A 24,310-nucleotide genomic window follows, 5' to 3' on the forward strand; every position below is an offset into this window, starting at 1 on the left:
CATTTAAAAATATTAATTTTAATCCTTATATTGAATTATGAATAATATAGTTTCTGATGAGAAAAACAGTCCAGGATCAAGGATAAAACACTTCACAATTCATAAATGATACCAAAACTAACCATATTTAAATATACTAAAATGTTTTTACTAACATTTTAATGACGTAAAAACACGTTACAAACTTCTAATCTTGACAAGAATCTACTTTCAAAATAGATGTTAAATAGGCTATAATGACATTTTATTAATAATTCTTGTAAAGAAGTTAATGCTTAGAATTGAAATATCCTACAAGCAAACCAACAAAGGCCCGCATGACATTTTAGAATTTGAATTCACTATTACATTTTTGTATAATGTTTTTCAAAAACATTATACAAATTCCAATAAAAAAAATTAGGGTGTTAGCTCCCTCCACCCTCCCAAATGCTCCTCCACCTCTTCACTATTTTTTTTTATTCCAAAAATACTTTACATCTCCCCACTATTTTCTTTTATTCCAAAAATATCCTACATATTCCCACTATATTTAACAATCTTTCTCTTTTTCTCTCCACATTAATCGAGCATTCACATGACTCAGATTTAAACTTGTGATATATTGCAAAATTTTATTTACACTTTCCTTTAAATAAGTTTGATTCAATCTTATTTTCAGTATTCAATATTTTTTTTTTCAAATTACTTAATAAATGGTAAAATTTTGTTCTAAATTTCTAGAAAAATGTTTATATATATGTGTTTTTTTACATTTAATATCTATAATTTTTAACATTGTATTATGTTTTAACTTACCGACATGTTTGACTCAAATAACTTGAATAAAATATTTAATTTATTAAATAAATAATATAAAAATATTATTAAATACTTAAAATATAAAAGAAAAGTTATTTGTTAAAGATTTGAAATTTATTTAGTTCTTTCATCATTATAAAATTAGTATATAATAATAATAATAATAATAATAATATATTATTTACTATTAATATTATTATGTTTATTATTTTGTATTTGCATCTGACTTTTAAGTTTATAAAATAGAAGCGGTAGAAGCACTAATATTGAAGTTTCCTCTGAATTTTATATTTTGCAATATATCACAAGTTTAAATATAAGTCATATGAATGTTTTATTAATGCAGAGACATAAAGAGAAAGATTGTTGATGATAGTGGAGAAGTGTAAGATATTTTTGGAATAAAAGAAAATAGTGAAAAGATGTAAATTATTTTTAGAATAAAAAAAAATATTGGAGAGATGCAGAAACACTTAGGGTAAAGGAGGGAGCAGCACCCTTACATTTTTGTATAATGTTTTTCAAAAACATTATACAAATTCCAATAAAAAAATTAATATACCACCGTGTATTTCTAATGATAAGAAGAAAACAGTAAAAAATTCCAATAAAAAAATCTGGACTAGACGTATGAACTGTAGTTGGAAAGAAGACACTAGAGTTAATTGGTAAATGGTAAGACAAAGGCTACGGTTAATTGGTAAGTATGATACAACACAAGGCAAAGGAAAAGCTCACTCACAGCAACACAACAGTTCTTCCTTCCTAGAGCCACAATGGCTAAAACAACATTAACAAACACCCTCCAAAGCCTTCAACCAACACCACATTGCAAAATACAATTAATTTTGCTGTTGATTTACCACATCAGAAATGTAATATATTTTAATTACAACAAATAAAATCCTTTGCCAGAGTATTAATTTCAGTGGCTATGTATGCCTGTTTTCACTGGTCAAACTGCTGCTACCTCCACCCATACGATTTGATTCCCCAACCCTTGATGCCAATGCAAGAACTTCTGGAGACATTTCCCAGCTTCCACTTTTTCTTCCCCAGCTTGATCTCCTGGGATGTATTCCACCACGATCACTCGTTTCATCCACTGTGGTTCTAATTTCTGGGGACAATTCACCGAATTCACCATCCTTAATAGCCAAACGCTCGTTTAATTGACCTTCAGAAGGATCCAGAGCAGTACCCATGTCGGCCCACACAGTTTTTCTTCCCATCTCTATGTCATCCACGGCTTTTCCCATACTCGGGCTCATAAACCCTCCACCAACTGATCGAACAGGTAATACTGGTTCCAGTGGCACCTGTTGATGTTAAAAGGGAAACAGAATGTAACACTGAATTAATATTAACTCAATGGAACATAGAATCGATGTTATCGACAAACCTATAACACTAGTATTAATCGTAACTAATTATGTTTGCACCTCACTTATATATTATAAATTGGCCTTATTTCTAGTTGACGTGGAATTTCCAACACATCCCGGCTTGTAAGACGAGGTTTGCACCTCAGTTATATATTATAAATTGGCCTTATCTCTAGTCGATGTGAGACTTCCAACAGGTATCATTATGATAACATTGAAATTAAATAGTTTTAGATATACAGTGAGGAAGAGAGATAAATAATGAATCACTGCAGTGCTCTTACAATGTATTGATGTATTATAAAACTTAAAAAATGCTAAACTCTTATTCATAGTAATCATAATGCCAACAAATCGATACAAGGAAATATAGTAATCAATACTATAATATAAGGAAGCTAAAATTAGAGGATAATCTAAGATATTCTATAAGATATTTTCATATATATTAACAGTACCTTTTCCCTGAAATTGTTCTTTGATTGGGGAATGCTGGTGAAAAATATCTCTAAGAAATTATTGATTACTCCCCTGTTATAAGGGTTGGCCCGTCGATCATATCGGTATCTGAAGTTCTCATATGTGGTCTGTAACAGGAATGGACACATATAAAGTTGTAAGTTCATCAGGATAGATTTTTAAAGTATATATAATGGTTTTAAAAAGGAGTGATTACCTGATTTGTACTTATAAGATATAAATGAAAGGCAGTCAGGCCACCAACAAACCACATTGATATGAAAGTGTAAATTATCAACACTATGGAGGCTGGAGTTTTGATCATTGCCTTCCAAATTGTTGTCTCCTCTGACTCCATAATTCTTCTAATATAGACCCAACAAAATGCGAAAACATATATACAAAGTAGTGTAGTTGAGAAGACAAACATGAAGAAGAAGCGATAATTACGCTGCATAACAATTGTGCAAACATTCAGATACATAAAATATTCAAGAATAACATGCCAAATGATAACTGAAAAAGCCACTGAACCAGAACTATATATACAATTGAAAGGAAGATAAAGAAAAGGGTAATAAAGAATCCTCAAATGAAGAAAAGGAAAATAGAGTACAACAGAATATTAAGATACATCTTTTATATTAACTCTAAATTCAATGAAACCTAAAATTTGCGGTTTTTCCCATGAAAGTAAAAAGAGTTCCAGCAGTAGCACATAGCACTTTTTGGGGAAGGGGTGTGTTCACTAGAAGCCAAGCATAATTGAATAGCATATCTCTTTATCATAATCAATAAATGACACCCACCCAGCAAGAATTGACCCTAGATTTCTTATATGAAATTCAGAAAACGCTCCTAAGTAAATTATAAAGAATGATCATATTAAATACGAAAGCACTCAAACCTTAAGCCAATTCCCCTTATGGACAATAAACACATATCATCCACTAGTTCTCAATTAAAGCTGGACTGTTGACTGTTCTACAAATTCACATCATTATTATGTATTGCCAAAGATACCATATATTTGTATAACCATATAACCAACCGTGAGGTTCAAATTTTAACAGACAAGGACTGAACTAAATTTTGAAAATATAAACTGCTGACAATAAATTACTAAAACATGCTATATTTTCCAGCACATCTCATGTACAAAATACAAACTATCTCAACAAATTCCAATCTGACAATAGAGATCATCCATCTCTTTAAATCCACAACTATTAGATTCTATTCATCTCAGATACCAAGCCACACTTTCTGCCTGGCATAGAAAATTCTGCGGACCAGATTAAACATTAAAAGATCAATTTAGTCAAACAAAAGGTCTACTTACAAGCCCAATGCACTGCCCAACCCATGGACAATGGTGATCAAACCGTTCCACGCAGTTATTACAAATCGAGCAGTGAGAACATCGAGGAGGTCTGTAGAGCATGCAAGTATCACAGTACTTGACCTTAACAGTCATTCCATTGACCTGAACCTCCTTAATGCGAGGTAACCGCAATTGAGGAGTTTGACCAGCACCAACATCTAGACTACCTTCAAAACCTTCTGGCTCTGGAGGATGTGCATTGCGTGGAATTATGCCAGGGTCTCGGCCAGATGTTAACAAGAGAAGAACTAACACCTAAAAATGATTATAACATAAGCATACAGTATAAAAGAATATACTTCAGAACTCATAATAAAGCAAATGCATAATGACCCCCTCCCAATAAATTGCATGATTTCAGCATAAAGAATTGAGAGATACACTTACCTGGATACACTTGTGTGTTAGAAAGATACACCAAATCTATGAGAAAACAAGTGTTCTTTGGTTTCCCAATAATTGTCATTGTCATTTTTGTTATCCTTGCAATTTCATCTTGGCTGTGATCGCATGTACGTACCACAGTGTATGATTCATATTATCAGAATTGTGTTTCAAAGACTTGAGTTTTGGAGGTATGAATGGAAGCAACTATGGGTGCTTGATTTCAAATCATGTTCAGTTTTCTATGCTTAACATTGGTTTAAGTTGATGTAGGTTGCTTTAGCTTGTCTGTTTAGCTAAGTTTTAGCTTGCTTGAGGGCAGACAAAACTTTAAATTTGGAGTGTTTGGTAGGTCTCTTGTATGCTTACATTTTCATGCATATCTTAGCATTTATCTTGCATTTAATAACTTAGACTTTGTTTTGACCACTTTTATGCTAATCTCAAAAGTAACTTGATTTAGATTTAGTGGTCTTAATCTTAGGACTTAGTAATCTTATTGCATTAGATGTTTGTACGTAGATAAAGAAGACTTTCTAAAATTTGAGACAAAATGTCGGAGGAACAAGTCAACTTTTGTGAAGCACGCAAAGATGGACCAAAAGGGCTCATCTTACCATGATATGTCATAATGTCCTCACTCAGCACGGAATCACCTCTGATTCTCACACCTTACCACACTCAGCACGAGGGATGCTCACACTTGGGTGAAATTAATCTGGCAGTGAGGATGTGAAAAAATGAATAACGGCCCAAGTGATAGGATTTGAACATTCTGATATAGTGGCTGAGAGAGTCTGTCCTTGGCTTTCACTTCAAATTTCTTCATTTCTTAAAAAAAATGGTAATTCCAATGTCTAGGAGTAGCAAACATTTCCTCAGAATTTTATATTTGAATTTTGGATGTCACAGGTTATAAATAGCCATCCTCATCCTTGGTAAAATCACTTTTGATATATTGAAATTTCAGAGCAAGTTTTGACAACTTTGTGTGTGTGAAGTAGATTATAGAGTTTTATCTTATTTCTTAGGAGTCAGTGATTCAACATTAGGAGGTTTTCTTAGAGAAGCATGGAGTAATCTCTACTTCAACAAGTGGCACACCTTTCTCTATTCCTTCCTAAGGCTTCTGACAGTTTATCTTTTATTCTTTCTTCATCCGTCCATTTCATACTTGTGTTCATATAAAGTTATTATGTTGATATAAACCTGTGCTTGGAATCATTGACTCTAAGATGAGCATGAAGTCATTTCATGAGATCACCATGGGAAGAAATTCAACTCTTTTTTAATTCATGTTCATAAGCCTATATTTTTCCTATTAAAATATGCATATCACTAGCCAAGCTCCTCATTGCTTGGGTTCAATGTAATGAAGCTAAACTCCATGCAGTCTCGGTGAGCTAAAGTATAACAACTAAGAAACCTTGTGCTGACGACATTTGGTTTGTTAGTCATCCTTAAATTCTTCTCTTACGTAAGCTCCATTGCTAAGATAACTAATGAATGAGGGATTAAAAAACGGAAGTTAGACTCTTTCTTGGACGACTCTTGTTTACAAATATAAACTATTTTGATTAATAGCTTGTGGTACATGCATGGATGTTGTTTTTTACAACTCATAATAACTGTGTTGTGTTGTTCTAACTTCTAATTCAGAAACAACAGCCTATTCACAGTGCAGAGAAGAGCATATGGAGAATTATATGGTATTTGGTGAGTCATGGAACCTGATGAATATCCAATATTCGGTCCCAGCTCAACATTCAATAGGAACTCCTGTTCCCATTCTTTCCCTCTACACCAAATGTAATGACAATGTACTTCCCATCTCCTTTGCTGTTACATACACCTTACTTACAGAGATTTCTCAAGCTTGAGAGCAATTTATCTTCAATTAGATTAAAAGGTTTTCCCAAAAACAAGGACGATACTATTCTATAGCAGAATCCTATATATATATGCTGATATTTCGCATCTGTAGTTAGAACTTAGACCAAAACTTGGATACTTAATGGGAAATCACCATAATTGATATGGAAACAATTGTATTCGCCATGGCCAGTTTTCAGAAAGGCTCTCTTACAGCTATGCAGTAATGTGCTTGTCATCATTATGCTATCAGATAAAGGAGGAGAATATCTGCTCAAACTTCTCTTCATCATATCTGTTTCCCCTTCAAATAAAATATTTTCTCTAATTTAAACAAAAAATGACATAATGCAGAATACTTGGCTTGGTCATGGATTTCATTTCTTGGCCAGGAGAAACATTCTGCTAGTAGTACTAGTTGATCATTAGATTCATTATGGTCCTGGCTAGTTTTCTTTTATTTATTATTCAAATAAACAAATGAATAAAGGGACATCAGCCAAGTTGTATTCCATTCAGAAATTAGAAGTTAACTGATAGAACTGATATTAGAACAGAACAGAAAGATATTCTTTTATTGCTATCTGTACTCTAATCCCGTACCAACGTAGTAGGGAATAGAAACAAGGAACAAGATGAGTTTTGTACAACAATCAACTGAGGTTATTTGAGAAAACCCCACTCTCCACAATCCTTCTCGCTAAACCCAAAAAACTGTCCACTCTCCTCACTAATAAGACTATTTATAATAGTTTGTTACACCTATTTAATTACAACTGTACTAACTACCTTGTCTTTTCCTTCTATTGTAAACTATACTGAACCTATCATTAACTAATCCCGACTTATAGCTTACTTCAAACAAGCATGTGTGAGTGGCAACATAAAGAAATGTTTCTCAAGATTATAAATAAAGTGCCAAATCAATACAGCTGAACAATATAGGGTCAAAGAACAAAATTGTATGCTTGGTGTACGTTTGTATGCATATAAGAAGCAAAGAAAGAGAATCTCACATAAATTGTGAATATAATAGCAATGGCCATTATGGTCATCCCCAAGTGATCAGAAAAATCATTTATTAGTTTTCTGGCAACATAGACACAGAAAACTGCAACAGGAGCAGCAATAAGAAAAATTGTCAGGGCCAACGATCTTGCATCTGGTCCAAATATGAACCTGCCCTGAAGTACAAATTTCTGCAGGAAATGGATGAAAATGATGAATATGCATTTTCACAGAACCAAAACAAAGAGAGCAACAGCACATTTAAAATAAAATTACAGCATTGGCCACTAACATAGTACTATTCATTTTGGGTTCTGTGGAAAAGACAATTTACGAAAAGCAAATACAAGATATAAACTACTAGCACATATATCACAGTAAAGAATTAGTCATACAAATAATGTATGACAGCAAGTACTGTCAAAACTCGGTGACAAGGGTTCAACATAGGTTCAATATATCATCTTAGAAAATAACCAGCAACTACTTTCTACTTATCCTTGTCATAACCTCGCTTATTATGCTTTCTCAAAACATTTTAGGTTCTGTTTGGATAAATTTATTTATAAATACTTATAAGAGGAAAGTAAAAAGGTAAAAAATGAATTGAGCTTTCTAGAAAGCTAAGTCAACTTGTGCATATAAATCATATAAAAACTCTTTACAAACTTCTCCAAAGGAAAGCTATGGTATATAGGGTCTATTTGGACAAATTTATCCACACAAAAATTCATGGAAAAAGACAATGAAAGACAAAAATGAAATAAATTTCTTCATAATCAAATGCATAAGTCAGACAACATCTTTTAGAGAATCCAACATGAACGAGTTTCTACAAATTAACTTAAGTCAAAATCCATTTCATCTTTTATTTTCTTTTCTGAAACGTTTTATGAAGAAACTGATGTAAACAGGCTCACAAGTTTATTTTCACTTGTGAAAAAGTTTACGGCATCTATAAAAAAGTTCATCCAAACAAGGTCTATGATTCAAGCACCTAAGCACAGGGTTTTCAGCACCCTCCACGGTTCAAATTCATCTTCCAAGCCAATACTTCCCCCTCAACAGAAAATCGATTTCCACCAAAACAAAACACTAAACAATCACAGTAAAATAGGCAAAAAATAAATAAATAATAAAGCACCCAACACCAAAAAATAGGCAACACAACAGAACGCTGCAGTGACAAACTTCATAACAATTCCAAAAACAATAAACTTTAAATAAATAATAAAACACCCAACAGAGAACTCACATTGCTCCCCTTCCAGGCTTGGTAGACCAGCAAATCTCCGGATCCCGCACCCGGATCCGAACGCTGGGGCGGAGGCACCACGTACATATCTTACCCACAACAAACAAACCAAAGCAAGAAAAAAAAAATCACACACTTTATTAAAGAAGAGAAGAAGAAACTGTGAGAGAGGTAGAAGTGAATCTAAGTATGGGAGATGGAAAACATGGCGGAAAAAAGGGAAGAACCACCAGGGACGAGCTGAGCAATGTGGAATGCAATGAATGCAAGGGAAATAAAGTAAAAGTGAGGGTTTCTATTTCTTTTGTGTTGTGATGTTTTGATGGGTTGAGGAAGCAAGAAGGGGATTCCCTTTACATTTGACTATTGGTGTGACAGTATAAATGTCTGTGCTTTACAGAGTGTAGAGCCTGACGTGGCTTGTGTGAAAGGGAAAAGGGGTGCGTTTTTAGCATGAATCGGGCCTTGTTCTTTACTGTTATCAGGGTATATGCTTAATCCTTCAGATAAACTTAGACAAAGTTTTGTGTGATTTTATGATATTTTTCAGTGACGTGCCCATGTTAAGGTTCTTACAACATTTCTTCAGCTTTTTCGTTGAAGAAAATGTTTTTGGTCATAGATTTTCAAATCTACGATGTATTTGTCTTCTCCTGTTATTTTCTTTTTCAATTTTGTTGAGTTTGATCCTATAAAGTAATATCATTAAGATATTTTAATTTTCTAATGATTAAAGATAATATGGATGACCTATCATTCATTATTTTTTTTAAAACAATATCTTATTCCATTAAGTAAAATGGATATTCCTATTAATTTAAGTAATTAAACCAAATTGATTGTTTCATTACATTATTATAGGTATGGCTAATAATATTGGGACAAAAAAAATTAACAATATGAATAGTTTTATTTTTTTTATTACACAACATTTGAATTAATTTTCATAACTTTATCTCATTGTATATTATTAGTTTTAAAATATAGTACGTGCAATATCTGATTTTCCTTTTTGGCTATTAGAAGTGATACATATTCTATATTTTAAAATTATTTACATATAATAATATGTAATGAAAGAAAATTATGAGAAATGATCTGAATGTTGTATGATAAAAATAAATAAGAGAGTATGCATATTTGTACAATTAATTTATTGTGACTAACTCATAAAAGAAGTATAAATTATTAATTTTAAATCATATATATAAGTATAAAATTGGATTGTGTAGATATCTAATTCAGTACATTAATTATTATTAATTTTTATATAAATAATATTAACAAATGTATTTATGGTTCAGTTACCGTATATTAATATAATATATGGTGAATAAATAATTAATTTGATTAAATAATATATTATTGTTATTATTATGTTGATTTAATATAATAATAATTTTTTATTATATGTTATTTTATAATAAATTTTATAACATCTAAAAATTTTATAAATACATCTAATATTTTTTCGAAAAATAAAATCAGATTCACATACTTATTACTGTATTTATAAATCTTAAAAATAATAATTAATTTAAAAGTATTGAAGAATATTTTGCAAATTATCACTCAAATCTTGTCTCATATCCAAAAGTTTGTACTCTGACTCTAGGTAAAAACTATTTTGTTGGATAAATTGTACTTAGAAATCATATATTTAATAATAAAAAAAGTTTTAGGTATACAAAACTATGTTCCTCATTTAATATTGTAGTCCATGGAAATAGATGCATAACCACTCTCCCACTTTTGTATACAGAGTAGCTTCTAAAGTACACCACATTGAAAGTGGCCCATTTTTTCTTCTATGGTCTCTCTAATGTAAAAGAATGACTAATATCTCTATCAATTTAGAATTATAATTTGAATTACTAAATTTAAATATAATTTTATATATATTATTATATAAAGAACATTTTCTTTTGTGTACTTTATTTTCAATTTTACCCTTTAGGTATTTTTTAAATTAAAATAATTATTTTACCTATTTAAGCTTTAAATAACTGTTTTTTTTATTTAACTATTTTTTAAAATTTACATAAGTATTTATATTTAAAAAATTAATAAAATTAAAATTATTTAAACATACTTTTATAATTAATAATAATAATTTTATTATTTTTTATTATTATAAAAATAATATACTTGCATGTGGTTTTACTGTATAATGTAATTTTAAAATATATTTTATGAAATATAAAACTATAAAATCATACTCCAAAATTGTAAGATCCGGAAAAATAAGGGTTCTAAAAATAAAGTAGTTTTGAGACTTTGAGTTTTTGTTTAGAAATTAGTATTCTTGGGTGTATATTTTTGTTAGAACATAATTATTATGTTATTTCTTTATTTTTTAATATTTTTGCCTAGGGGCAAAAGAACATTTTACCTTTATTTAATTGGTGTAGAAATTAATTAGGAAGTGGTTTGGTGTCTAGAAACCCTATAAATTTTAAATCAAAGAGAGAAAATAGAGGAAGAGAGAAAATTAATTTTTTGGGAGCAGAAGAGTGAGAGCGACGAGAAACTCTTAGTGTAAAGGAAGATTATTGGTCTTTTAGGGTTGTAGATAAAATCTTATGATTGCCAAGGTATAGGAAAACTTACCTTTGTTTGTTTATGGTTGTATATTATATGTGTTCTTGATTATCTTGATTGGTAATCCTTGTTTTGATACATGTGTATATGATTATGATTATTTGTAGTTATTGCTGGGTAAGAGTTTATGTATGAATTGGGCATAGGGTTTATGTAATATTTGTGATGAGTTTTTCCTATGAATGTATTATGTATGTTTTGTTGGGTTATCCCAATAAAGGGTTTGATGCTAAGGGAGAACAAAATTATGATGCTAAGGAGAACAAAGTTGTGATGCTTGGGGTTTCCTTGCAAATATATGTTGTAAGTGTTGGTTATTGAGCTCCCTTCTTATGTGAAGAATAGGAAAATAGTGTGGATCATTATGTCTCACTTTGTTTTAGTGGAGATTGGTCAAATTAGTAGGTCACATTAGAATAATTTGAAGAGAAAGAAAACCCAAGTAAGAGAGAAAGGAATATAAGAGGTCATTCCCGCATAACATAAACCTTGCATTGTTGTTTTCGTTGTTGTGAAGTCGTACACCGTTGGATCGAGCTGATTATTGGACAGTGGGCTCCAGACGTATGGTTCTTCATTCTAATCGTTGTCAGAGGTCTAGTTTTGGAGAAAACAACCTCGCATCAGTAGCTCTATTTTGGACAATTTCATAAAATTTACACTGGTGTTTTCGTTGTTGTGAAGGTATTCACCGTTGGATCGGGCTTATTTTTGGACAGTGGATTTCAGACGTATGGTTCTTCATTTCGATCGTTCGGATCATGAAGTAAAAGTTTAATTTGGGAGAAAATAGCCTCGCATCAGCAACTCCATTTTGAAGAATTTTCATCTTCTTGGTTCTCATTTATAAGCATTATGCTTAGTTAGTTTAGCTGATTGAAAATCCTATTTGGTGTTTTTATCAGAGACTCTTTTGCACCCTATTATTGGGGGTATAACATGTTAATGATCGGATTTGGTTGATTCAAACGATGTATTATATGTGTTTGACTATGTTTACATGGGTAGTGATGCTTTAATGCATGTATGATGTGTTTACTATGTTTCCACATGATATAGTGTTTATGTATATATGTTTGAATGCTTGAATCATGTCCAGGATGTGTTTCAATTAGGAAATAATTTATTATCATTAGTTATAATCGATTATCTACGCATTGGTTTTGATTATGGTTTCAAGAATAATCGACTATCTCGGATGATAATCAATTATCCCTTCCTACGTCATGTTTATGGATAAATTTCACTAAGAAAATCCATCATCATAATCGATTATCATAGTGCATTTTGCTGAAAAATGACGAATTTGATGAAGAGTGGATGTGAACTAAGGATAAGGAGATGTGGAACATGATGATAATAAGAGATTGAGGTCAGTTCCACTTGTGGTTGAGAGTGGAACATGAGTGAGTGTTGGGATGTACCTGAGTATGCAGTTGACGAGCATGAGAGTAGAGGATAAAGTCTACTTGTTTAACCTTGTAAATTATGGTTCTATCTGCGGATAAATGTTTCCTTTTTCCTTGCGTGCATTGGAAGGAGATGATATGTAGGGGAGACTACAAATGTCTTGTAGGGGAGGCTACAGGTGGGGTGTATGAGCGACTACCGTCGGTGAGGAGGGTATAAGAGTGAGACAAACTCTTTCCACTATGATATTATGGTACAGTGATGCTTAAGATGTTGTTTATGACTAGGATAATCATGATGGTGGTGTATCTATGATGATGATCATGATACTTGAGATGCTCTATGTTATGTTATGTTGATAGTGGTGTTACTATAATGGTTATATTAAGTAGTTAGCATGGGTGATAATGAATTGATAGACCAAGGGTCTATGTGTGAGAGGTTAGTGATGACATCAAGGATTAGAGATCAAGGATTGAAGATCAAGGATCAAGATCGAGTAATTCAATATGATTGAATTATTTATGTTAGAGGATTAGAAATCCTATGGTTATTATTACTATGTGTGGGGTGTTTGATTATGGTTTATATAATCAGAAGGTATGAATCTTGTTGTGTGATTGATTATGGTTGGTATAATCAGAAGATATGTATCTTATTGTGTGTTTGATTATGGTTGATATAATCAATATGTATGTACCTTGTTGTTATGATTGTTTTATAGGTAACTTACCGCATACATGTTTGTGTTTGTGTATTTATGAATGAAATTAAAGGTTATGATCATATAATGTGTTATATGTGAGCATATAATGATACTGATGTTCTAAAGGCGTGATTGACTCGAGAGAGGATGAAAATTAACCTTGGGATTCATTTAAAGCTATTTTGTTTTACAAGTTAAGACAATATAATTGAAGTATTTTTCTTCGTTATTTTATTACTCGAAATAATGTAATGGGATACGATTTTCTTTAGATAGGGTTTCATAGTCTAATAAATTTAGAATTTTACTATCTTTAATAATTCATAACATCTCAGAAATCGTTTAAAAGAAAGTAAAAACTAATAATATTGCAAATCATATTATTAAACTTTCAATAACGCCAAAAATAAAATATTATACTATTTTAATAATTATATATAACAAATTAAATAACAAAATAAAATATTAAAAAAATAAAAATATAACATGAAGTTAAAAGTAACACATAAAATAATAGTAGTGCATATAATATTATAAAGTAAAAACTATGATATAAAAATTTTACAAATATATCTCTACAGTCTTACAAATTTATTCAAAATTATGAATAATAATAAAATAATAAACTATTGTTTGAAATGCAAGATAGAAACATATATTTATTTTCCATTGATCCAAATGGAAATGTTTTTTCATTGCATAGTACATATATAATATATTAGTAAAAAGGAGTCAGAAAATATATATTTCCTTTCTATTCATCAACGATAAGAAAAAATAGGACAAAAGTTAAAAATAATGTTAGGAAACGAAACTTGGTTGGTTTTAAAAAGTTGATGGTGTGAATAGGAATAAAGAGGTGCAAATAATAAAATACAAAATATTTTACACTTAGGTTCTTGGGCCACAGCAGGATTCAAGAATTGGGCCCGACAAAATCCTGGTTTCTCTTCGTCACCTTCTGTCTTTCTTCTTCTCATTTGGGTGGGTGCCATAGCATAAGCAAAAGTAAAATATTCAGTGTTCAGTGTTAGATTTGGCGATTCTGCAAACCATGGATGCCCAGTTGCCGAACATAAAAAAATGGATTGTGATGTATCCTGTTTACATCAATTCCAAAAAAACAATGGCAGAAGGACGACGGATCGCGGTCGCCAAAGCTTGCGAAAACCCTACTTGTGCCGAAATCGGTGATTGCTGTAGCTATCTCAAGCTTCCTTTTGCAATTGAGGTTTGTTAATTTTGAATATTTTACTAATCTCTATTTAACCTCTGCAAAGTTTATTAATATATGTAAAATTGCAGATAGACAAGGCGTACCCTCGCGATTTCATGCAAAGAGGGCGCGTGAGGGTGTTGCTGAAGACGGAAGATGGGACACTCATTAACCCCTCCATCTCGTCCCGTAAGATTTAATTTTTTAACCCATATGAATTTCTGTCAGTATGTTGCTTTGAATCAGATCTGGCTATGGTGGTATCCATGAACTGTAGTTATACTTGGAATTAATATTTCCAAAACTCATACTTTGGTCAGTCGTTGGCATTAAAGAATTGTTTATGAAAAACTTCCAAGTCATGTTGATAATTTGCATTACATGTATTTCCTGCTAAGAGTAAAATATGCTTCAATTAAATATGTTGAGAATAGAAAAAATCACATTTAGGATGTAAAGGTTATTACTGTTAGCTTCAGAAATCATATTTGATTCGGGAAAATCGTCTATTAATTGTCCAATAACCTCATGTTCCAAATAGTAGGTTACTTAAATATATATATATATATATATATATATATATATATATATATATATATATATATATTTATGTAAGTATGTATGTATGTATGTATGTACTGATTTATGTATAGAATTCAACTTCTACACATGCATAGCCATTTAAATGTTAAGTTCTTGATTCTACTTTCTCATTGTCATGAGTTATTGTAAGTGAAATTTATATCATCGCTATTGGAAATTGGTAGCCAATGTGAAACTCTCCTTGTTCCACCACTACTCCAAGATCAGCTTTTTTTTATCCACCATCGGCTTGGCTCCACTCTTAAGCAAATTTGGTATAGTGTGGGACAGATAATTTCATCTTTCTTTCTCACCCTGCACCTCCTTTCCTATTCTTGATCACTTCACTCTGTTTTGATGTTTGATCATTTTCATCTTAACTGTTGTTGACTCTAGCAAAATGTTTTGCACTAGCAATGACACGGAAACACTACTTCCTCTACTTGCTATAGACAAGTGGATGGCTAAGAAAGTACACCTACATTGGAGGTTTCTTGTCCTCCATTGCGACAATCAGAAAGTCTTTCTCTTGTTGCAAATAATCTTATAACCCTAACTTTACCAGATGGAGCCTGAACTATATTTTGGAAGTACATGTTTTGGTAACTTGGTAGATTACTAGAACATGCTAGATTTTCTAGTGCAGGCCATTTACAAAATGTGAGCATGCTAGATTTTCTAGTTGCCAAGTTGACAAAAGAGATCACCCATATCTTTCAAATTCGCAACTATTAGATTCTACTCATCCTGGACACCAGCGAAGTTTTCTGCCTAGCACAGAAAATTCTGCAGACCGAATTGACTATTAAAAATCATTTTGTCAAACAAAAAATCTAACATACCAGCCAATGCAATGCCCAACCCGTGGGTAATGGTGATCAAACCAATCCACACAGTTATTACAAATTGAGCTCTTAGAACATTGAAGAGGTTTGTAGACCATGCATATATCACAATGCTTGACTGTATCAGTAATTCGATTGACCTCAACCTCCTTAATGCAAGGCAACCACAGTTTAGGAGTTTGACCAGCTCAACACTACACTACTTTCAAAATCATATGGCTCTGGAGGGCGTGCATTGCATGGAATTATGCTAGGGTTTTGGTCAGATGTTAGCAAGAGAAGTACTAAAACCTAAAACAGATTATAGCATCAGCACACTGTAAAAGAATATACTTCAGTGCTCATAGTGCGTAGGCCTGTTAAGAAAACTATCAACTGTGAACTAAATAACTGAACTGTTTTAAACCATTAATAGTTGATTTATTTACAAATTAAACTACTCTTAGTCTTTTATTTGTCAAAACAGTCCACTAACTGAACTTATGTAATGGTTTAATGTAGTGGATTTAATTAAATGAAATACTTTATCACTAACGCAAGTGTTGGGGAGGGAAGGGGTCATTACTTGGACTTCATTATTGTGTTTCTTTCCTCATGCTATCTGCTCCAACACTAATTTTTTTATTTTATTTTATGTTTGCATAATGAACATCTCATCGAATAAATGTAAAAAGATATATATCATATAATCATAATCTGTACTCATTCAGCTTGATATCTATTCCATGTCTTCGCATCCTTAAATTTGATGACTAGTATTTTGAACTGTTAGGTCATGCTTATATAGAACTTGCTTATATATTCACCTAAAAGCATTAAAATTTGATTGATGTAGTTTCAAGTTTCGTTCACTTTATTTTATATGTTGTAGAGGTCAGTGATAAAAAATATGTTAAATAAGTTTTGGATACCTCCAAAATCGACACCTATTGAAGTTGATAAATTCAAAATTTAGTGTTTTGATACCGAACATTTAATATAGTTGCTCTTAAATTACAGTGTTTCTAATCATCCTAGTCTGATATTTGCATGTATGCTGACATGTAACACTGTTCGAATGAGCATGTCAACATCCTTAATTCAAAAGTAACACAATAATTGTTAGGACCAAATTCACATATTTGTTAAGTATTGACTATCAAGAACACTGAAATCTTTTTGGAGATTCCCAATTTTAATACAGATCCATTTTCAAAGTACCATAAACTTATTTAACCCTAAAATATTATAGTTTGATTGTCTTAAATTCATTGTTTACTGTTTGGATTCAATTTTAAAGCTTTTGTATAAACAGTTCATGAAAAAGCAAAGTTCTTGAACTTGTAATAATTCAGTACATTTTTTTAATTAGAATTAGTTCGATAAACATATTAAAAGTTCAGTTCAATTTAGGATTTAAATAAATGGTTTAATATAGTTTTTTAAAACTAGCTTTCAGTTCATTTATTTCATTTAGTTTCTCCTCTTGAACTACACTATGAACAGTCCTAGTAGTTATGCGCAAATGCATAATGTTATCCAAAATAAATTGGTATCGCTGCTCCACCTTCTCACAAAATATACCAAATGATAATTAACCAGCACATAAAAGTCGACGAACGTGAATAATCCTGCCATGCTAGCTGCTAGAAATACAAGCCCTGATAGAAAGAATTTGAATTTAAAGAGAAAATTTCTCCTTTCAAACAAATTTGTAAAAATTCCACTTACTTTAGTCTGCTGGAATATTCACTAAAGTTCTGCTGGAATATTCACTAAAGTCCTTGCCCAATTGTCTACATTTGTTTTGTGAATTAGAAGCCAAACTCACAAGTAACTGATCATTTTGTAACATCCATGGATAATTGTTTGTGATTGATATCGGGTTCCTCGATCGAGATATCCAACCCTTGGCTTGAGGGGTGTGTTAGAGATCCCATATTCACTAAAGATATGACTAAATAACAATATTTAGGTGACTGCAAAATTGATCTTACAAGCTAGTTTTGTAGTGTTGAATTATGTTTAAATTCCACTTTCTTAAGAACATACTATAATCCTGAATTTAAACTTAATATAAAGTGAAGCGTGGAATGGATGATTGTTTAGATAGGTTGGTGAGAGACATTGATAAGATCTGTAAAGATTGATCCTAAAGTTGATAATGTCAAGAGAAAATCTATATTTTTTGGTAGTTTAATAACTCAATGTGCACTTCAAACCATAACTTCAGCTCAATGGTGGGATTCATATGTTGATGATCATCGAGAATTACCAAGGTTTTTCTACTGGAGTATTGAGTTTGACTTTTTTATCTAGTGTAGTAATTTGAATTTATGAAATTGATTTTATAATCAGGTACCTATGGCTTGTATAATATGTTAATTAATTTTATATAGGTCTGCAATGAGAAAATAGATTGTTTATTATAAATGACCATGAATAATGTGTTGTTTGTGATGACTAATTCAGAATTGAACAAGAAGGATGTTAGGAAAAAATGTCTGTAACATTGATAATCTTGCTTTTGTTATGAATGGACTGTGGAGGAGAATGGAGCAAATTCAGATTTGGATGCTTCAAACGTAGACATCTTGGCTAAAGTTGGAGAAGATGTTAGTAGTGCTGCACCTATGGGTGATTTGGAGGTTCCTCCAATTACTTAATGGTGTAGGCGGCCGATATGACATTAATGAATATGAAGATCATGAGGACGATGATGACTTATTTTGTTTTCATATCTGATATCGGATACTCCTACTACTATCCTTGAGTTTGACAATATTGAGTGGGTGAGCTGGAACATGTGGAAAGCAATCACAGAATAAATATGTGGGGAGGAAATGAGTGATAGAAATGCAGGAAAAGAGTTTGCTACGTAGTTGGGCAAAGAATTCTTCTCTAAGTTGAGGAGTCCTACACTCTGGTTTACGTCTATTTCATATTCTCAGTTTCCTTTCCTAATCTCTGTTAACTGCTATTACTGCTTCATTTCTGGTTTTACTGTTTTTGGATGATGTTAATAAATAACGATGATATTTTTGGTAATGCATGTTTGGAAACGGTTACTTTTTTGAGCCTTAATTTCTCTGGCATTACAAATGCCATTTCGTTGTTTATTTTTTTGGTTGTAAACATCACGTGTCAAATTGATGAGAAAATGATCCTCTTGTAATTGGATAGAAACTATGACTATAAAAAGTCTAATATTTTCATTTTGGGCGTGCTTGTTTACAGGAAAGCAACTGATGTTACGGGTTGCAGAGATGGTGCCTAGGCATCATGGAAGAACCAAGAAGCAAGAGACTGCATCAACATCAACTACTGGACCTTCCCAAAAATCTGGAAAGGGTGGGAAAAAGAGGAGATAATTTATGTTTCAAACGTTGTTGTACATGTTTGAGTGTTTTGTCTGATGTACTTCATATAATATGACCAACTACCCCAACCAAGTTAAAAAATTTAGGCATTCTTACACTCGGTCCTCTATTTTGCTTATTGGACAATTTTTTCATAGCCCTTCATTTGGGAGGGGTGGGACACATTTCTGAAGTTGTTAAGGGGTTACTTCTGCAATCAAAATTTTGATGTGATTTATTTGAACACTTATTCTATTTGATATTAAACGGGACAAGATTGGGATGGTTAATTGTAAAGCCATTCTTTGAAGGAAGCCGGCCTCCAAATAAGTTGGAAGAAAAAACAGAAATATTCTTCTCTTGTTTTATTGAATGGAATATTTGCATTCAAAAATAGCAAGGATTTTACCTAGCGGTTCAAAAAACGTCACCATTATTCAATAATTAAATTTAGCATATATGCTAACAATCCAAAGGAAAATATTATATTACCTTGTATTCAAAATTACATTATCATGTACCCTTTCTTGAGTAATTGATTATGTAGTTTTTTGCAATGTTTTGAAACACTTAGTGAGTGTCTTGAATTTATGTGAAAATAAATAGGTTAAAGTTTTATGACATTTTAAAAGATAAATTAAAAAATAAAAAATAATCAAAAAGTCAAACTTTGCATGAAAAAAGTAAAATAAAAAACATGAAAAAGCAAAAAAAATTGACTAAATCAAAAAAATGAAATAGACAACAAAAATTAAATTTTACGTTTTTTTTTATTTTTTTTTACAAAAATGACTTTGATAATTGATAAATATTTATAATAAAAGATAATTTAGAAAAAATATATCTTTAAATATTTTATTTGATATTTTTAAATATTTACTTTATTTAACTATATTAGTAAATATAAAAAGATAATATTTATTAAATCTTTTTTAATTTAGTAAAGATTTTAAATATTTATAGATTTTTCACAATAATCAAATATATATATTAATGTATTGTATGAAATTTGTTGCCATCTAATCGTTACTGGACTGTAGAGTTGATTATCAATGTGAGGGGAATTGGTTGTTTGTTGAAAATATTAAGTGATTAAGCTATGCGTAGAAACCAGTAACTCTGTTGTGTAAACACAATGAACTAGTATAGTTAATGTGGCTTTAATTTTATTTCACTAATAGAACTCTCGGTCTTAGTCTGATACGGGTGATGCAATGTATGTTTAAATGAATGAATTTAATGCTTAATATGTGTCTATAAATCTGATAAACTTTTGGTTGGAAGTGGTTACTTGAAAGACTTGATTAAACTGGGTGTAACTTTTTAAATAAGAGTGGAATTGGATGTCCAAACCTACGAGTGAGGAAATACCATGTTTGTTATGTAATACTCTGTTTTGGGTTGCATTCTTAAATTAGTTTTACTAGATGAAAATTAGTTGTTTTGTAGTTACAGATGATTAAGTATGTGTTTAAGAGGAATTAAAACCCATTTGAATGAGTAAAGGGATTCAGTTTTACTGATATGCATATTGTTAGGAATTGCTACATTAAATATGATTTTTATATTGATTATGGATACTGGAACTATGGTGCATACAACGTGATGTCAATGTATGTTTGAAAATGAGAATTTGTGAAATTATTTATGTGCAAATGGTTGGTTGAGACATGTGGAAGCAGTGAATTCTATTCCTGATCTCTTCAAGTATGTTTGGCTTTGGGTTGGGTTATTAAAGGCTTATTTGAATGTTAAATGCTGACATATGAATAAACTTGACTTATCATCGTCATCGTCATCCTAGTCTAACTCTTCCTCTAATGAATATTGTGCATTCTCATTGTTCCCAAATATTATGTTATCAAGATTAAGAGCATCTAGAGCAAGATCTATTGTTGTTCCATCTAAGTGAATATTTTCACCATTATTTTCACCTTCAACTTGATCAATCTCAACAACATCATCTGCCTCTTAAGTTATCCATTCATCATCTGATTCAATGTCACCAAATGGAAGAGCTACAGTTTTTTGAATTTGTCTACTTTTCAACTTGAAGTTATACATCACATAAACTAAATCATTCATCTTTTTTTGATGCAAATGATTCCTTCTCTTTGTATGAACCTAAAATGAAATATAATATTTTTGGTGAAGAATAATAAAGAAATTTATAAATTAAAAATAATTTAAATTACCATTTCAAATGAACTCCAATTACGCTCACATCCAGAAGAACTACAAGTCAAGCTTAGAATTCAAATAACAAATCTCTTCAACTCTGAAGTTCCATCGCCAAACATGTCCCACCATTCCCCAGGATTTAACTCTTTCCTACACTCCTTTGCATCTTCCATTCCAAAAAGTCCTCTAGCATCCACCATCATCACATCTAAAGTTAGGTTCACAGTGGAAATGTGAGTTCAGAAAATAGTCAGCTGCATGCAAAGACCCATGAAGTTGATTATCCCATCGAGAATCAATTATTCTCCAAACCTCTTCATAACTACATCAATTATACTATATCAGGAAGAAATAATTTCACACATAAGTAATTAAACATTGAATGAGTAAAAGTTTGAAAATTTACCTCTTTTTTATATTGTTAAAGTTAGACTTAATCTTCTCTTTTGCATAATCCATCTCTTCATAAATGAAACCTATTGCGGGTTTTACATCCGAGTCCACTAATCTTAAGGCCACCATAAGAGGGGCAACAACTTTCAGGCATGTGGAGACATTCTTTCAAAATCGGCTATCTAATACCACATATTTTACTTTTCTACCCTCTTGTGAAGTTCCAAACTTGCTTGTCTTCCACTCTTCAGAGCTAAACATGGTCAACAATGATGCCTTTAATTCATGAAGACAAGCAAGAGTTTAATAAGTTGTGACAAATCTAGTCACACCCGGTCTTATCAAGTCTCTACCTTTAGTGAACTTTTTCAACAAGGAAATCAACATTGATCTTCCATAAATGTAAGTGGTAATCTCTCTTTCCTTCTTAATTGTCAATTCATGGACCTTTAAATTTGTTTCAAAATCTTCAAATATCAAATCAATGCAATGTGATGCGCATGGAGTCCAATACAATCTTTCCCTCTTTTGCATCAACAACTCTCCAACTGCCTTGAAATTTGAAGCATTATCAATGACAACTTGAACAACATTTTCTTCTCCAACAAACTCAACAACATCATCTAACATTTTGAAAACTTTATCAACTATTTTTGATATGTCTGAAGTGTCAAGTGAATAAAGAGAAACCATTCCTTTAGGACTATTCACCAATAAGTTGCAAATAAAACGTTTTTTTCTATCTGTCCAACCATCAGACTTAATTGACATCTAATTCTCTTCCACTCCTCCTTATAATCCTCAAGGATTTCATTTGTTTTATTCACAGCTTGTTTCAAGAGCTTTTCTCTAATGTCATGATAAGATGGTGATTTGTATCCAACTCCATACTTACCAATCATTTCACACATCTTTGCAAATGCTGGATTTCTAATTACATTAAAAGGAATTACACTGGTGTAAAAGAATTCAGCCACTTGAGCATCAACTTCTTCTTTGTATCCTTTTTTCATCATTTGTTTTATAGTTGCTTGGACTACCCCTTGGTAGTAGTAGCAACTTTTTTTTCCTTTAAAACTGAATACCTTTTGTCCTCCTTCAAGACTCTCACTTTCTCCCTCGTCTTCACCGATATTTATCTTTCTTTTCTTTAATGATGCATTGTTGGCTTCAACAACTATTTTTATCATCAAATTTTTTATTTCATCTGAACATAAGCACAAGGTTCAGAATCCTCCATTTTTCCAGCAAGATGGTGTTTATATTTAACCTCCACTCATAATCTTTGAGCAATAGTTACATTTCACTTTTCTTCCATTACCGTTAACGTCAAACCCATGTTTCCATCCAATATCAGATCGTTTTCCCGGAGCACTTTTACTTCTACTCTTAGTGGATGAGATGTAGTTACATTAATTTCCGTTGAATTTGATGCATTTCCAGAGATGCTCTAAACTTTTTCACTAAAAAATCAATGGCAAAAGGACTCATTTAATATTAAATATTTTCTTTTACATACTAAAATAAAAAAGAAAAACAACACTACCTACAAATATGCACAAGGATTTTCATTATAAATCAGGACTTCATTTATATAATAAAAGCACATTATAATTAAAGCACACAGGGACATGCAATGGTCACGATTTTCATTATAAAATCAGAACTTCATTTACATAATAAAAACACATTATAATAAAAGCACACAATGACACGCAAAGGTCACATCACGTCTAATCTCTTTAACCAAATTAAGATGTCATTTATGTAATAAGCAGTGACATAGTCACATCACGTTCTTTAATGAAATTAAAGATATATAATTGTAAAGTAAAAAGTTTTTAGCACGGGTTACAGACTTTTGAATGATTACTAAAAACATTAAAAAAAGATATGTATAATCACATCTCTTTAATGATTACTAAAAACATAGCTCCAACACAGTGGTCACGGGCTTTTGAAACATTTTTTTTACTCACCACCACTACACAATGCTCGAATGACGCCACACAGGAGCTATGACAACAAGCACGACGACGATCACGACGGCGAAAAAGGCACGACCACGAGCAAGGCAGACGATGAACAAGGTGCGAGCACGAGAAGGCGAACGACAACCACAAATGAGGCGAACGACGAGCGCCTAAAGTGCGCGACTGCGAGCCAACGAAGCACGACCACAAAGCGTGACGATGACTGCGACGGTGAGTGCGAACTAGGCCACCAGAGCGCGACCAGAAAACCACGAACGAGAATGCTACAAACTGCCACCACAAACGCAGACAGTGGTGGAGTGAAGAACAACGAAGAAAAGGAACCTAATCATGTCATTAAATACTAATCTCAACAAATTCTTTGTTTGTTTTACCTTTTTTTAACTCGTGAAATTGCGGCAAAATCGTGATTTTATATGATTTTACTGAGTTCGCTAACGAGTCCGACGAGTTTACTCGGAAACCGAGTTTGTGATCGAATTAACTCGACAGCCAT

General features: G+C 31.7%; 2 protein-coding genes and 1 pseudogene across 2 annotated transcripts; 1 reads left to right on the forward strand and 2 right to left on the reverse strand.

The window, feature by feature from the left end:
• Positions 1-1,462: 1,462 nt before the first annotated feature.
• LOC124820186 (putative protein S-acyltransferase 7) lies at positions 1,463-9,008 on the reverse strand. The gene is made up of 6 exons (XM_047291833.2): positions 8,549-9,008; positions 7,302-7,484; positions 3,988-4,284; positions 2,863-3,096; positions 2,645-2,773; positions 1,463-2,120 (listed from the first exon to the last, which is right to left on the reverse strand). The coding sequence occupies exons 1-6, from the start codon at positions 8,633-8,635 to the stop codon at positions 1,734-1,736; spliced, it is 1,317 nt and encodes a 438-aa protein (XP_047147789.1). The 5' UTR covers positions 8,636-9,008; the 3' UTR covers positions 1,463-1,733.
• A 5,228-nt stretch (positions 9,009-14,236) lies between these two features.
• On the forward strand, positions 14,237-19,560 carry LOC124820189 (signal recognition particle 19 kDa protein, putative / SRP19). The gene is made up of 3 exons (XM_047291836.2): positions 14,237-14,496; positions 14,571-14,670; positions 19,125-19,560. The coding sequence occupies exons 1-3, from the start codon at positions 14,320-14,322 to the stop codon at positions 19,256-19,258; spliced, it is 411 nt and encodes a 136-aa protein (XP_047147792.1). The 5' UTR covers positions 14,237-14,319; the 3' UTR covers positions 19,259-19,560.
• Positions 19,561-21,666: 2,106 nt separating this feature from the next.
• Positions 21,667-24,310, reverse strand: LOC148200391 (uncharacterized; annotated as a pseudogene).

Source organism: Vigna umbellata, chromosome 4, assembly GCF_029865625.1.
Source record: "Vigna umbellata cultivar VRB3 chromosome 4, Vumbellata_1.0, whole genome shotgun sequence".
Lineage (NCBI taxonomy): Eukaryota > Viridiplantae > Streptophyta > Magnoliopsida > Fabales > Fabaceae > Vigna > Vigna umbellata.

What these genes read in the sequence shown, in the direction of transcription:
- LOC124820186 (XM_047291833.2), bottom strand. Translation starts at nt 8,635, where the DNA reads ATGTACGTGGTGCCTCCGCCCCAGCGTTCGGATCCGGGTGCGGGATCC. An exon ending in AAGCCTGGAAGGGGAGCAAT is followed by an intron (nt 7,485 to 8,548) that starts GTGAGTTCTCTG and finishes CATTTCCTGCAG; the next exon opens with AAATTTGTACTTCAGGGCAG. An exon ending in ATCTTATAAGTACAAATCAG is followed by an intron (nt 2,774 to 2,862) that starts GTAATCACTCCT and finishes TTCCTGTTACAG; the next exon opens with ACCACATATGAGAACTTCAG.
- LOC124820189 (XM_047291836.2), top strand. Translation starts at nt 14,320, where the DNA reads ATGGATGCCCAGTTGCCGAACATAAAAAAATGGATTGTGATGTATCCT. An exon ending in AGCTTCCTTTTGCAATTGAG is followed by an intron (nt 14,497 to 14,570) that starts GTTTGTTAATTT and finishes GTAAAATTGCAG; the next exon opens with ATAGACAAGGCGTACCCTCG. An exon ending in TAACCCCTCCATCTCGTCCC is followed by an intron (nt 14,671 to 19,124) that starts GTAAGATTTAAT and finishes GCTTGTTTACAG; the next exon opens with GAAAGCAACTGATGTTACGG.